Source organism: Vombatus ursinus, unplaced genomic scaffold (assembly GCF_900497805.2).
Source record: "Vombatus ursinus unplaced genomic scaffold, bare-nosed wombat genome assembly UNPS02000582.1, whole genome shotgun sequence".
Taxonomy (NCBI): Eukaryota; Metazoa; Chordata; class Mammalia; order Diprotodontia; family Vombatidae; genus Vombatus; species Vombatus ursinus.
The window spans coordinates 36,852,471-36,867,521 of record NW_020940360.1 but is presented as its reverse complement, the minus strand read 5'-3'; the positions used below and the strand labels follow the sequence as shown (position 1 = coordinate 36,867,521).

Genomic DNA, 15,051 nt, shown 5'->3' with positions numbered 1-15,051 from the left:
AGATAGATAGATAGATAGATAGATAGATAGATAGATAGATAGATAGAGGGTACAGGGTGAGTTGAACATGAAAGGGTCATATCTGGAAAATAAAATTAAGGGGTGAGAGAGGATTATACTAGGAGAAGGAGAAAGGGAAAGGTAGAACGGGGTAAATTATCTCACAAAAAAAAAACAGAAAAGAAAAGGCTCTTACAGTGGAGGGGAAATGGGGGAAGGTGAGAGGGAATGAGTGAATCTTATTCTCATAGGATTTGACTTAAGGAGGGAATAACATGCACACTCAATTGGGTATGGAAATCTGTCTTACCCTACAGGAAAATAGGAGGGGAAGGGGACAAGAGAGTAGGGGGATGATAGAGAGGAAGGCAGATTGGGAAAGGGGGTAATCAGAAGCAAATACTTCTGAGAAGGGACAGGGTCAAAAGAAAGAATAGAAGGGGGGGGTGGGATAGGATTAAAGGAAATACAGTTAGTTTTTCACAGCATGTCTACTATGGAAGTGTTTTGCATAACTGCACATGTATAACCTATATTGAGTTGCTTGCCTTTTCAATGAGGGTGGGTGGGGAGGGAGGAAGGGAGAAAATTTGGAACCCAAAGTTTTAAAAACACATGTTTAAAAAAAATGTTTTTACATGCAACTGGGAAATAAGAAATACAGGAAATGGGGTACAGAAATCTATCCTGCCCTACAGGAAAACAGAAGGGGAAGAGGGGGAGAGATAGCAGGGAAAGCAGACTAGGGGAAGGGATATTCAGAATGCATGCCATCTTGGGGTGGGGGGAGGGGTGAGATGGGTGAAAATTTTGGAACTCAAAATCTTGTGGAAGTAAATGTTGAAAACTAAAAATAAAAATTAAAAACAAAAAACAGCAATGAGGACTTATAGCAAGGCATGACAGATAATACAGGTGGACCTCCGGTTCCTTGGAGGGATTCTTTATGGAGCATAACAACAAACCACACAGGATGATTTGTATTGGTGAAGAAATGTGTGCTGATGAAATCACCCATCCACTGCATCTATCCATCAACCAAACAATCAGCAAACACTTATTAATCACTTCATTATGTGCCAGGCTGGGCCTTAGGAATACAAAAACAAAAATGATATAATCCTTTACTTCCAAGAATTTGTGTGAATGATATAAAGAGAAAAACAAAACAGTCTCTAACCTCGGGGAGCTTACATTCAAACCAAGTATCAAAATAGAGTCTTTTATTAGAATATTTACCCAGCCCCTGATTTCTTAGCATGCTATTTTTTTTAGAGCCAGTATAGTTGTTTTTTTTTTTTGCTTGGTTTAACAAAATAGATGAGAACCAGAGGATTAGAAGGAACCTTGAAAATTTATTTAGCTCACTCTTTTGTCATCAGCTAAAGAAAAAAGAAGTTGCTCATATGCAAATACAGATCCAGCTAGCTTCTCCCAATAGGTTCTCAATTAATGCTTCTAGGGCAGTTAGGTTGACCCAGTAGATAGAGTGCTGGGCCTGGAGTCATGAGTTCAAATTAGTTGTTAGATGCTTACTAGCTATATGACCCTGGGCAAGTGACTTCACCTCTGCTTGCCTCAGTTTCCTCAATTGTAAAATGGGGATAATAACAGCATTGTTGTGAAATGATGATATCTGTAAAGCACTTAGCACAGTGCTGGACAGGCAGGAGCTTAATAAATGTTTGCTCTCTTCCTTCAAATCAGTGTTAACCAGATAAGTATTGTGACTTGACAACTTCAGAAGAGTTTCTTTTGACATCTCTGAGGGATATGTGTCAGTATGCAGTTGTTAAAATTCATTCAGGACTTTACAAACCAACAACAGAACACTTTGTGATAAGATTCACACTCCTGCAGCTCCTTATAGTGGTTAATGTTGACCTTGATCTCCATGCCAAAGGCCACATGAGGAGCTGTTTTCTAGAAGTCAGGGAGTATGGAGAAGGCCCCACTACATGACACAATGATCCCAATGAACTGAAACGTTGAAGTTTCTATGAAACAGTATATGTAGGAAGGTAGATGTTGTTTAGGTAAAATAGAAAACAATTTGGTAGTTATGCAGCTGTTCTTAAGCATTTCCTCTCCTCAGATAATGGGAGCCCAGGCTGAGGGCTGGACACTTTCCCCTTTTTCAAGACTTGAGGAGCTTCTAAGATGTGAAGATGATGATTTACCCCTCAGGACCCTGAGGTGGAAGGGCTCCTAAGACTCCTTAAGGCCTTCTTACTGTAAAATGTTTTATGTGTCCAGTACCCAGAGCTGTGTTTCCTCCTTGGCCAGTTCCAAGAACAACATTTGTGAGTCAGTGAAGGGCCAGAGGAAGTGGTTTTCTTACTTTTTCAACGTTTGGGCAGTTTTATACAACCCACACCTTTGCCAAAGGTCTCTCTATATTTCCTTTTGCTACAGGCAAATGTTGTTACCTCTGCAAATACAGGAAAGCAGTAGCAGAGATAAAGAGAAAATAATGGCTAACTCCCTCAGTGGGCACGACCACTGGAGACCTGGTGAAAGGAGAAGGAGCCCTCTCCTAGCTCACTCACTATTGCCTGGATTTCCTCCTTCCACTGTGGTTACTGCTCTCTATTCCCAGCATTTCCTGCTTTCAATGAAATTCAACAAACACTTATTGTCTAGGTCAGGAGTTCTTAACCTGGGCTCCCTGAACATGTGTTTTTAAAAGTATTTTGATAACTGTATTCAATATGGTTAGTTTTCTTCGTAATCCTACATATTTTATTTAATGCATTTAAAAACATTGTTCTGAGAAGGGATCTGTGTTACCAGATTGTAAATAAATCCATCTCACACACATACACACTCACATAGATTAAGAACCCCTGATCTATCTGAAATGCTTTTTTCTATTTGTGTCCGTTTTGTATAGAGAAAACCAAACCTTTGTGTAGAGAGAGCTGATCTCAGAGAAAGAAAAACCTGAGTGGGGATCCTTCCTCTTATACATACATACTGGTTGTGTGACCCTGAGCAAGTCCCTTAACCTTTCGTCGTTCTTAGGCAGATATCTAAGACAATAAGCTACAGGGAAGGTGCTGCCCTGCTTTAGTAGAGGGAGTTTCCTTGTCCACAGGTTCCCATCATCAATGAAATCACAGGTCCAGGTTCTTTCCCCTATATTTTGTACAGAGGCATGTGAACAGATAATAAGACCATCGTTAACAGTTTTCCTAAGTGCAAGCTTTTCCTAAGTCAATATTCTTTTGGTGCTATTCCATTCTGGGCCCAGTTCACTGTCCTTCTGCAGTGTCTATCCAAGATATATAAACATATATATGCTGAAGGCTTGACTCAGATACATAGAGACGTAGCTAGGTAGCACAATGAGTAAAGTCCTGGACCTGGAGTCAGGATGACCTGAGTTCAAATGTAGCCTCAGATACTAGCCGTGTGACCTTGAGCAAGTTTCTTAACCTCTGTTTGCCTCAGTTTCCTTAACTATAAAATGAGGATAATAATGGCACCTATCACCTCTCAGGCTTGTTACAAAGACCAAATGAAATAATATTTGTAAGCACTTAGCACAATAGCTGGTACATAATAGGCATTTAATAAATGTTTATTTCCTTTCTTCCTTCTTTTTTACTTTCCTTCCTTCCTTTGGCCAAAGCATTTAACCCTTCAGTGCCCCAGGCAACTCTCTAAGACCACAGGTTGGAGAGGCATCATTCTGCATTGCTGAAGGAAATTCATCACTGGGAATCTGTACCTCTGTAAAACCACATATCCAATAAAAATTTTAAAAAATATATATTGTATATACATATATACAGATACTACATGTATATACAGATATGTATGTAAGTATATATGGTATATGGTATATGATATATATTATATATGTATATGTTATTTCCCTCAGAATGTGAACTCCTTGAGGGCAAGGTCTATTTCGTTTTTATATTTGTATAGGGTCTAACAAGGTTACTGGCACATAGTAACTATTAAAAGCTTCTTGATCGATTCAAGAAAGAGAAGGATTCCAACAGAGAGATATAAGAAGGTACAAGAGGTGGTTTATGCAAAAATATGGAGGCAGGAAAAGATCAGGGAACAATTAGTATCCGTTTGTAGAGTGGAACATGGAGCATGTGAAAGACAGTAATATGAAATAAGGCTGGCTAAGAGTTTATATCATATTCTAGAGGCAACAGGGAACTAATGAAGATTGTTGAGCAGGGGAGTGACACAGCCAGACATGTACTTTAATAGATTATTTTTGGCAGCTATGTGAAGAATGGACTAGAAAGGGGAGGGATTAAAGGTTGGGGAACCATTTATGAAGATGAGGTGAGATGTAATAAAAGCCTAAACCACTACGTAAAATAGAAAGGAAGGCCATGATGTGAGAGGTACTGTAGAGATTGAATCAAAAGGATGGGGGGAAGGGAGGGAAAAGAGTTGAAGATGACATCATTATTTCAAGTGTAAGTGACTGGAAAGATGGTGGAGAAATAATGGAGTCAGGGCAATTTTAGGAATAAGGGGATGAGTTCGAGGTTCCAGCAGGACATCTAGGTGGAGGTAATTGGCCACTAGTGGCAATGTAAGACTAGAGCTCAAGAGAGAATAAAGATGACTATATTGCTTTGGAGTCATCTGTATAGAGACGCTTCAACTCTATTGCTATAGCCACTCTCTATTACAGTGGTCCCAGCTTCATTCCAATCTTCTCAGTCTAATAAGATTGTATATTTAGAGCTAGAAGGGACTTTACAAGGCATCAAACCCAGCACCTTTATTTTTTTTTTTTTTTACAAATGACACCCAGTAACTTAGCATGGAAGTCTCTGAGGCAGGATTTGAACATAGGTCTCCTTGACTCCTAGTCCAGAGCTCCATTTGCTACACCATACTGTATCTTCAATATGCTAGCTACCCACTGGAGTTATTGTTGTTGTTCATTCATTCAATCATGTCCGACTCTTTGCGACCCCACGGACCACAGCATCACCCACTGGCATTACCATGCCCTGTCTGACTGCTGTTACTCAAGAGCTGCTCTAGCTCTTTAGCTTTAAAACTTGGCACTTCCCTCTGACCACAATTTATTTTTCTTCTGCCTCTCTTTTACTGGCACACAATCTATGTTCCGTTTAATTATTGTCTGTCTTTTAAAACATAGGTCCTTTCTTCCCAAATAGAGCTTAATCCCCTTGAGGGCAAGAGTCTCTTTGTATCCACTGACATCTGATAGTGAGTGCTGAACAATTAAGTGTTTCTTGTTTTGGATGATGTTGATGATGAAGCTAGCTCTTCTAGGAAGGGCCACTCAAAAAGTTCTCAAAGCAAAATGCTAATGTTGCATATTTCCTACATACACAGCCCTCCGTGCTTGCTGTGAGGTGTGCCCATTACTTCTAGCTGTAATACCTGGTGAAGGTTGATGTTGCTATAAATTTCCTCCCAGATTCGATCATAGGTGCACTGGTCCACACCCCGGGGATTCACAAAGGAATGAAGCGGGGAAGCTGGCTCCAGGGTTGCTGATGCATGAGCCTGCAGTGCCTCCATCACTCGCAGTGAGTTGGAAACCTCAATGGGAACAAAGAAGAGGACAAATGGTCAGGAGAAGCACCACACTTTTTCTCAATAGCATGATGTGGTGCTACTTCAAGCTATTTTAATAAGATTTGTTCTCTTCATGCCTGGCACTCTAGCCACTGTCTAGCTGTCCAGAAGGCATTTAAAACACCATCTAATCTAAGATCCTCATTTTGCAGCTAAGGAAAATGCAAGGCAACATAGGGTGATGAAAAGAGGATTGGCTCTGGAGTCAGAAAGAGTATGCTTTCAATCACAATTCCCCTTTTTACTACTCCTCTAACCTAGGGAAAGCCATTTAATCCCACAGTTTCCTTATTTGTGAAGAGAGGGGGTTAGATTAGACAATCTTTGTGGCCCTTTCCCCTCTAATTCCTATGATACCACAAGATCTAGAGATATCGAATGATTTATTCAAAATCACATTTAAGCAGTTGGTGGGAGAGCCAGGACTAGAGAGAGAAGTCAAGTCTTCTGACCCTCCAACCACATTGCTTTCTATCAGGCTACACTTACTCCCTGCAAGACCAAACTTGTCATCATTGTTAGAGATGTCCTTCATATAAGTCATCGCACTCACATTTAAGTAATAAAGTTAAGATCTCTTGGACGTGACTCCAGCAAGACAGATTGAGAGTATTTAAAAATGAACAAGCCTCACCTTCAAAAACTTTGTGTGCAGTTGCATCAATGCATCGATTCTGTTTCGTTCTTTTAGTTTGGTCAAAAGCTTCTGTTGCCAAGGATCAAGTTTCAGCTTAATCTGTGTGACGATTTCATCATCACCATCATCATCATCATCATGATGTAACAAATTCTCAAGTATTATTCCCCCAAACAGTCAAGTTTCAGACTATAATGAAATGCATGATTAAAGGTAGAGGCTGGGATGAGGAATTTTGTCAGAGAGCTAAGATACCGTGAGAGTGGGAACAGTACAGTAAGTTCATAGATACACAGACAGACACCACAGCAGTAGCAGCTGCAGTGGCAGCTGGTGCTGACCATTGGGGCACACCTCTCATAAATGCAGAAGCTCAGTTTGAGACACATACTGCAACATCTTTAGTTACGAAGGATATTAAATATATCATAATCAAGTATATGCGTGAGCAGAAAATGTGATCTGAAGATTTAGGAAAAACTTCCCTGCTCCAAAATATCTCTTTGAAATTGTGCCATTAGAAAGCAATCCCTCTCAATTCTATTTGAAAGAATTACTTATTCTTCCAAAATGTAAATGGCTCTGGAAAATTCATACTAGTTTAGCTGACAGTGACACATAAGGTTAGTCCAACTGCTAGGCTTGTGTTAATATACACTGATGCAGGTATTATTAACATACACTGACACTCTTATGTATACACACATATACTGAAACACGAATATAGTGACACATAGACACATGTATACAGTGACAATATATACATATTGGGTACATCAGCAATACATATACTGACATTTACTGACACATATGTATATGTGACATGCTAACAGATAACATGAATTGGTGCAGACATATGCACATTATGAGTCAAAAATACATGCATGTTAGGTTCAAATCCCAATTCTGATGCTTACTACCTGTGTGACTTTGGGAAAGTCACTTAACTTCTCTGAGACTTAGTCTCCTTATCTTTAAAATGAGGAGATTGAACTAGATGGCCTCTGAAGTCCCTTCTAGCAACAGATTTATAAGCCTATGAGCCCAAGATACCTAGAATCTGTGTTGGATTCTCCCCACATCCTGCAGGACTTGCTCCAGGAGTGGGGATGGAGACCTGTTGGTTCTGAAAACTGCTTAGTAGCATGACATCCTGGAAATTTATCTGTCAGTTGCCACCATAAAGAGACACAAGACCAGGAGCAGGTAGCTATCTTTACCTTTATGAAGGGAATCCAATTGGCTGTCTTTTTAAAAGTCATGCTAGGTTTTAATAAATCCTGGTTTTCAACTTTAGCCACCTTCACATCATAGGCTGGAAATATTTTCAATCTCTGTTGTTCACAGAAGATGCTCTGAAACTTCTGAACAACCTAAAAGGGACAGGGAAAGGGAGGTAAGAGTCCCAGAGGAAGCATCAGGAATTTGGTGACTGAAAAAGTGACCATTGGTTCACCAGGTTCTAGGATAATAGCAAACATTGTATTCTAAAATGCCTTTGAGCTGAGGTGATTGATTTTATAGGTAACACCATCATGTCATCTGCAAATGATATTTTGACCTCTTCATTTCTAAAGTTAATCTTTGTTAATATATTTCCCCTGTCTCATTACAGTTGATAGAATTTCCTCATGCTATACCAAGTAAAAGTAGTGAGAGCAGGAATCCTTAAAAATCCTAAATGGGGACTTAGAGGGAATGATAAACAATGTTATTATATTTTATGCATGAAAATCATTTAAATAGTAGCTAAATAAATTTTGTTGTTTGCACTGATGTTTAATGTTTTTAATTAAATATATATTTTTTCCCTGTGTAATGGAGTGATAAAGGAAATCCCTAATTTGTAGAGCTGGAGGACCTCCCAAGGAGCTAGACATGTGCTCCGGCCCCTTCCAAAGAGACAAACATCTTGCTGGGATGGCACAGGAAATTTCTGATTGGTTCCCACTGACTAGGGCTGTGCTGAAGATGATTGGGAGTGACAGTGTCAGTGGGGAAAGGCTCCTTGTTGGAGGAATCTCCCCTTCTGTGGTCTATAGGGACTATGGAAACAGCTCTCTCTCTATTTGGACCCCTCTGTGGGGGGACTCTCTTGGAGCACTTTCTCTTCCTTGGACTCCAGTCTTGCTTTCACACTTCTCTTTTAGAACACCTGCATTTAGATACAGAGTTTTTCAAGTACCAGGGAAAAGAGCTCCATCTCGTCAGCAGAATTCTTTAGATCCTCTATGTTGTAGCAGATGTTGAAATGAGACAGAAGGAGTTCTAGCTGAGGCTTCAGTTCTATGGCTTCTGTTTTATGGTGGGGCAGAATAGAGGTAGTTTCTTTTCTGATTGACCCTGAAAAAGAAACCAAAAATCAAATATACTAAAAAGCAGCAAGCATACCTCTAGGAGGAGAAATGGAGAATCTGGTAGAAGCAGTGGGAAGAAGCTTCTCCTCCACATCTAGGTAGTAGCTGAGGTGGAAAGAACACTAGACTTGGAATCAGAAAGCCTGGGTTCAAAACTTGCCTCTGACAATTATTAGTTGTGTGATCCTAGGTGAGTATGAACCTCTCTAAGCCTCAGTTTTTTCATATTTAAAATGAGGATCATAATATTGAAGTACCTGCCTCACAAGGCGATTGCAAGGAAAGTGCTTTGTAAATGTAGGTTATTGTTACTACTTCTAATATTTGTTTATTTCGATTAGGTAAAGAGGCCATTCTCTGCCTCAATTCTTATTAAGCCTTAATCACTGAAGGAGTGTTGTCTCAGACAAACTGAGACCTAGGAAAGACCTTAGCTTGAAAAGGCCAAGGTCTCCAACTGCATCCAGGGCCATTTCCAGTTGTTCTGATCTATATATCACCACTGGACCCAGATAGCTCCGAAGGACTGAGGCTGGTAACTTTGTACCGCCCTCTCTCACTTTAATTCACTTGCATGTCAAGGCATCATCTCCCTTATGTCATAGTCCTCTTCAAAAATGAAGGACAAACAACAACAACAAATTACTTATAATAATAACAATGATATTCTTATCCACTACTCATTTTGACTGCTGGGAAACAGAACAAAATCTCTTCCCATTGAATTTTCTAGATCTGAGATATTTTTCTTGCCTAAATTTGGAAGAAAAGCCTCCCAAACAAAACTGCTTTTACATATTTGTATCTGCATTGCAAGAATTTGGTTAGACCACATTCAGACAAAGGTCTGTGTATTCATCCATTCATCCAATATTTATTTAGAGCCCAGGATATACAAAGCATTGCAACAAGGGGGATTCAAAGGTTATTATTAATTAATAATATCACAATCAATCACTACTCATTGACATTAATTAAATAATAATAATAATAAAATATGTCATAAATATTGATCCTTGGTTCTTTCTATTTCTCCCTCCTAGGAGCCAAATCTCCGGCTCCAGAGCCTAGGGCAGTGTCAAGTCTTCAGATAGCAGAGGTCAAATGAGAACTGAAGGAGGGCAGGATTCAGGGAATCAGGCTACTTATTACAAAAAGGACCTCAGAGATGCTAAGTAGTCTTCATGTCACAGCATGTTATGTTCTAGAAATTGCTCCAAGTTGAAAGTATGATCTGATTGTGCCATAGAAACAAAGCTAGAAAAGAGGGTTACATTTCTGATAAGGAACTGATGATCTCAGCCTTTTTAGAGAACACCCATGTTTTAATTGCCTTCAGGTGATATTCACAATGTACTAGAAAGAATGCTGGCTGGAAACTGAGGTTTAAGATGTGACTCTAATATTATGTGGCTATGGGCAAGTCATTTAAATTCTCTGAGTCAATTTCTTCATCCATCAAATGGGGATAATACTTGCACCAATTCACAGGGTTATTCTGAGGAAAGTACTTTCTAACCAGTGAAGTGCCCTATAACTAGGGCCATGCTGGAGTCATCATAAACTAGTTCGCCAATTGTTAAATTTTCAGCATGAGCATTTACACCTTGGAAACTGGCACCTACTATTATTGTTTCATTGATGAAGAAAACATTAATAATGCAGATTAACCTTAAAAGTGTGTGATGTAGGAGCAGTTAGGTGGCACAGTGGACAGAGCACTGGCCCTGGAGTCAGGAGGACCCAAGTTCAAATCCGACCTCAGACACATAACACTCACTCTCCGTGTGACTCTGGGCAATTCACTTAACCCCAATTGCCCCACACACCAAAAAAAAAAAAAAGTGTGTGATGTATACTCCCCCTTCCCAGACCTTGTTGTTAAACATTTACCAGCACATTCCTGACTATAACTGAGTTATTATTATAATATGCTACGATACTATAGTATTGAGCAGAAAGCTTCCCGAAGTGCATATAAATCAATTTTAAAAGAACAATACAGAAGCAAATAAAATCAAATCATATTTCATATGACAAAATGACAGTCCTACTTCTAACACATATGGCTCATGTACTAGGTACATGAGGTACAAAAGGTACTCAACCTCATGGTATTCTAGGCAACTCTAAGGCTATAAGTTGCAGAGAAGGCTCTGGACCGCATTGGTAAAGAATGTCACCTCATTTGAGAATTTCTGACATCAATGAAAGCATGAGTTTAGTCCATATCCCTGTCCTTAACCCTATCCCTAACAGTGGCAGGGGAATCTGAAGAATAACATAGTTCTTAGACCATCTGCAAACATTAGTTTAACTCTTGAGTGTCTTTTTAAAGGTTATATCTGACCGATGATTTGATATACTACTAGAAGACATCTATATTGTCATTCTCACTATAAGTGAAACCAGAAAACATAAAGAAGCTACAGCCAAAATGGAAGGGTAGCTCTTCAGAGAAGCAATTCGTGAAGCTGGTTCCATTAAGTGACAAAAGGTAACAAAAAAGGTGATTTCATGGACAGCTGGCCTTCTCAGCTTGTGGTTCTCATAATACTAAACAAATAAATCACCAGGAAGGTAATTGCAATTTATACAAAGAATGAAGACAATTTTATGATGAACCTTATTTCAACATGAGAGTGGATCCATGGAGAACAGTGGAAACTATGCTGAAAAATAGTTACAGATATAAAAGAGGCCAATGGCTTCCTACAAATCTCCCACCCCTCCTTATTCCCTAGATGAAAAAAAAAGGCATAAGCAATTCTCATAAAGAGTTTAAAGAAATATGAAAGTAGGGTTTATGGGTCAGTAAGTTACTGATTTCTTCTGGTTACTTTTTTGGACAAAAGTACTATATGAGATCTTTTCCATTCTTTTGAATCTTCTCCTCGAGATATGGAAATTGATACTTGAGAGCTTTTGAAACTGTGTCATCCCTTATACAGATTTCCTCGAGAAGACAGTCAGAAAGCAATGATCATGATAAACATTATAAAATTACATTAAAAATGAAATTGATTATATCTTAAGTCAGGGAGCAAATGGTTATGGATATGGCAGTCATTTTAGAACTAAATGTCTATGGGCAGACGGCTCACCCACTGGTTAGGGCAAATGACAAATTAGAGGAAAGCATAAAGATAAGAAGATAAGACTGATAATGTTTGCCTTCTCAATGAGTGGAGGAGAAGCAGGAGGCAGAGAGAACTGGAACTCAAAATTTAAAAAAAATAAATGTTAGAAAATAAAATAATGCATCTAGAATAAAAAAAAAGATAAGACTATGTGACTCATCCAATCTCTTTAAATATACAGATACTAAGAAATGGGAAGCAAACAAACATAAAAACATTGATTCTATCATTATTTCTTAGAGAAGATTAACCAGAGCAAAATAGTCAACACATGGCTGCTAAAAGAAATCAGAAACTATTATCATCCCGTAAATATTTGATTTTATCAAGTGGAAGGAAATGACAGCCAGGCTGGAATACTATAATCTGCATCACCTAACAAAATAGTGACAAGCAGATAAGGAAAAAATAAGCTTATAGAGAACGCATTTTCAGACCTAGCTAAGTCAGTTTTTACCCAAAACATTTGAAGATGAAGTCAAAAGGAAAAGAAACATCTATGAAATGGAACAAAACTGCCAGCATTTACATAGTGATCAACAGTGATAATATTGGAATCACCACATTTGGATTCTGCCAATTGATATGCTATAGGAAAAATAAGCAATGGCACTTAAAAAGGTAAAATCAGGGATTGTGACTGGACCTAACCAAATACTTGGAAAAGGAACCTGTTAGAGATGGTATAATTTCAAAGACACCCAAGGATCAATTTCCACAATATCTCAGAGAGAAGAAGATTCCAAAAGAACGGACAAGATCATAGATAGTATTTTAATTTATTTTTTAAAAAGTAACCAAGATTAAATCAGTAATTACCAATCCATAAGGCTACTTTCATATATGTCTAAAAATTTTATAAAAATAGTCTATGTATCCATCAAGGGAGATCTTGATGAAAATCTGAGAGAGGAACAGTTAAGTTTTTGTAGACCATTTTCTAAAACATGCCAAATCAATTAGAGTTATACAATTGATTAAGAGGTCTAGAGAATACAAGATTCCACTGCTACGATTGTGTATTTTTTAAAAATAGTACTTGATGCGTTAACACAAAATATGGCATTGAAGGCTCTCATTAAACAAGGTGTAGTCCATAAATATGAAAAGAAAACATAGAAATCTAGGGCAGGTCTGGCTACAGAGAGAGCTTTGTTCCATAATGTGCTTAGTATTAACATCAAACTAGGGAGATTTATCAACAATCAATTAACCAATACACATTTATTAAGTGCCTCTTATGTGTCAGGCACTGTTCTAGGTGCTAGTGATACAAAAATAAAAGGAAGACAGTCCCTGCCCTCAGAGTTTATATTTTACTGGAGAAATAGAATCTGGTAACAGGTATGTAAAAACAGTATACTTACAAAGTAAATGTGCAATGTCTGGGAAGTGGTACTAACAACTTGGGGAATCAGGAAGGCCTTTTAAAGGAGATGACATAGAGGTAAAGGTGAGAAGCAAGGGCATTTTAGGCATGGGGGACAGGCTGTGCAAAAATACAGAGAAAAGAAATGGGAAACCACATATAGGGCACTTAAGCTTGTCTAAGCTATGGAAGATGTCCTGCATGCAATACAAACAAAAGGATTCACTATCAACAGTGAAGTTGTCTAAATTCCCAGGTGGCTTTATAGTAATTGCATAGAGTCCCAGAGAAATATAATGCCTTCCTCATCAAAATTTACAGCAATGCTAAAGAGATTGGTCTAAATACCCACATTGGAAAAACATATCTTGCCCAAATTATGACATGCAGAAGGGCAGTCTGTAGAATTTTTTCATTAATATATTCATCAGTCTTGGATGGATATTATGCATTGCCTATAGAGCCGAACCTAGAACTGACTAGGAAAAGGAGTTTGGGCTAGATCATATTCATTAGATTGTAAGCTCCTTGAGGGCAGCGACTCCCTCTTTCTTTTTCTTTTTTTTTTTAGTTTTGTTTTATTTTTTTGGAGAGGCAATTGGAGTTAAGTCACTTGCCCAGAATCACCCAGATAGTAAGCATTATGTGCCTGAGGTTGGATTTGAACTCAGGTCCTCCTGACTCTATGGCCGGTGCTCTATTCACTGCACCACCTAGTTGCACCAGGGCAGGGACTCTCTTTTGCCTCATCCTGTATTCAAAGCACTTGGCACAGTGCTTGGAACATAGTAGGCATTTAAAAAATGTTTATTGACTGACCGATATTTGTAAAATTGGCAGTGCTTTCAACAATCCCAACCTGCTTTGTTCTCACAAAAACCTATCTTTTTCTTCTTATTGTTTTCTTGGTGTAACACTGGTGGACATAGGGTATCTCTTTGAGGGGAGGATAAAGGTGACCAGTGAGAGTCAATCCCATCCTTTTCTCTCTACTGGCTTTGTTTCCTGAGATGTAATTAGTCACACCAAGTTAAAATAATGAGCCTATTTTAGGCTTAGGGACAATATAATGGTCCCTCAGCTTCATGGAATAACCTTCTCTGCTTCTTTAGGGAATTTATAGCAAATGAAAATTTAGAAGTTATTTTAGAAATAATTCTGACAATCAGAAAAAAGATATCAATTTTCTCTAATCACTTTTCATAATGTCTCCTATCTTCAGCACTGATGATCATTGATTGTTGGTGAGTGAGAATGTCTGCCTGTATATTTCACACATAAGGGAAGAGGAATGGGATAAACATTTATATAGTGCCTACCACGTACTAGGTACTGTGTTAAGTGCTTTTACAAATATTATCTTACATCTTGCATTTTCCTAGTAAACTTTGATATTTTAAATCAGAACTATGAACGTTAATCCAATTTGATTCTCGTGCTGGACATTAGTTGCTGGGGCATCCTAATTAGCCCATTAAGCTACTATAATTCTAACATAATTGAAATGTAACTTGACAGTATGTAGGACAGATTCAACCTTGAACTACCAAAGCAATCCTCATATTTAAAATGACAAACTTACATACATACACACACCTCTCCTCTATTTTCAAAGGTGAAAGGTGAGTAATTTTTCACCTGAAGTGCTGGTTTCTGAAGAAGCTGGATAGCTAGAATTCTGGCTGTCAGTAGACAGAGACTCAGGGTCTGTATATCCAGTGTACACATCTCCATTTTCTTGACCCACTTCAGGGTGTTCCTGTACAGCTACTTCCAACCTATCAGATATGGGCAGGTACTGCAACACCTGTGGACAAAAAACCAAATTGAGGAGGAAAACATTAGAAAGCTCCAGAGTGAGGCTTAGAGATGTGACTTTATTTTACACAGATACACACACAGAGAAATCTATATATATATCTATATATAGATATATCTATATATATATCTATA

General features: G+C 38.4%; 1 protein-coding gene across 1 annotated transcript in view; it reads right to left on the bottom strand.

Moving 5' to 3' along the window:
• Positions 1-15,051, bottom strand: part of LOC114037753 — a 188,314-nt gene that overhangs the window by 161,336 nt on the left and 11,927 nt on the right. The window contains exons 6-10 of the mRNA XM_027854705.1: positions 14,737-14,905; positions 8,418-8,575; positions 7,453-7,605; positions 6,230-6,331; positions 5,398-5,559 (exon numbers count right to left, since the gene is read on the bottom strand). Coding sequence (XP_027710506.1) covers positions 5,398-5,559; positions 6,230-6,331; positions 7,453-7,605; positions 8,418-8,575; positions 14,737-14,905 — 744 coding nt within the window. The remainder of the gene's footprint in view (positions 1-5,397; positions 5,560-6,229; positions 6,332-7,452; positions 7,606-8,417; positions 8,576-14,736; positions 14,906-15,051) is intronic.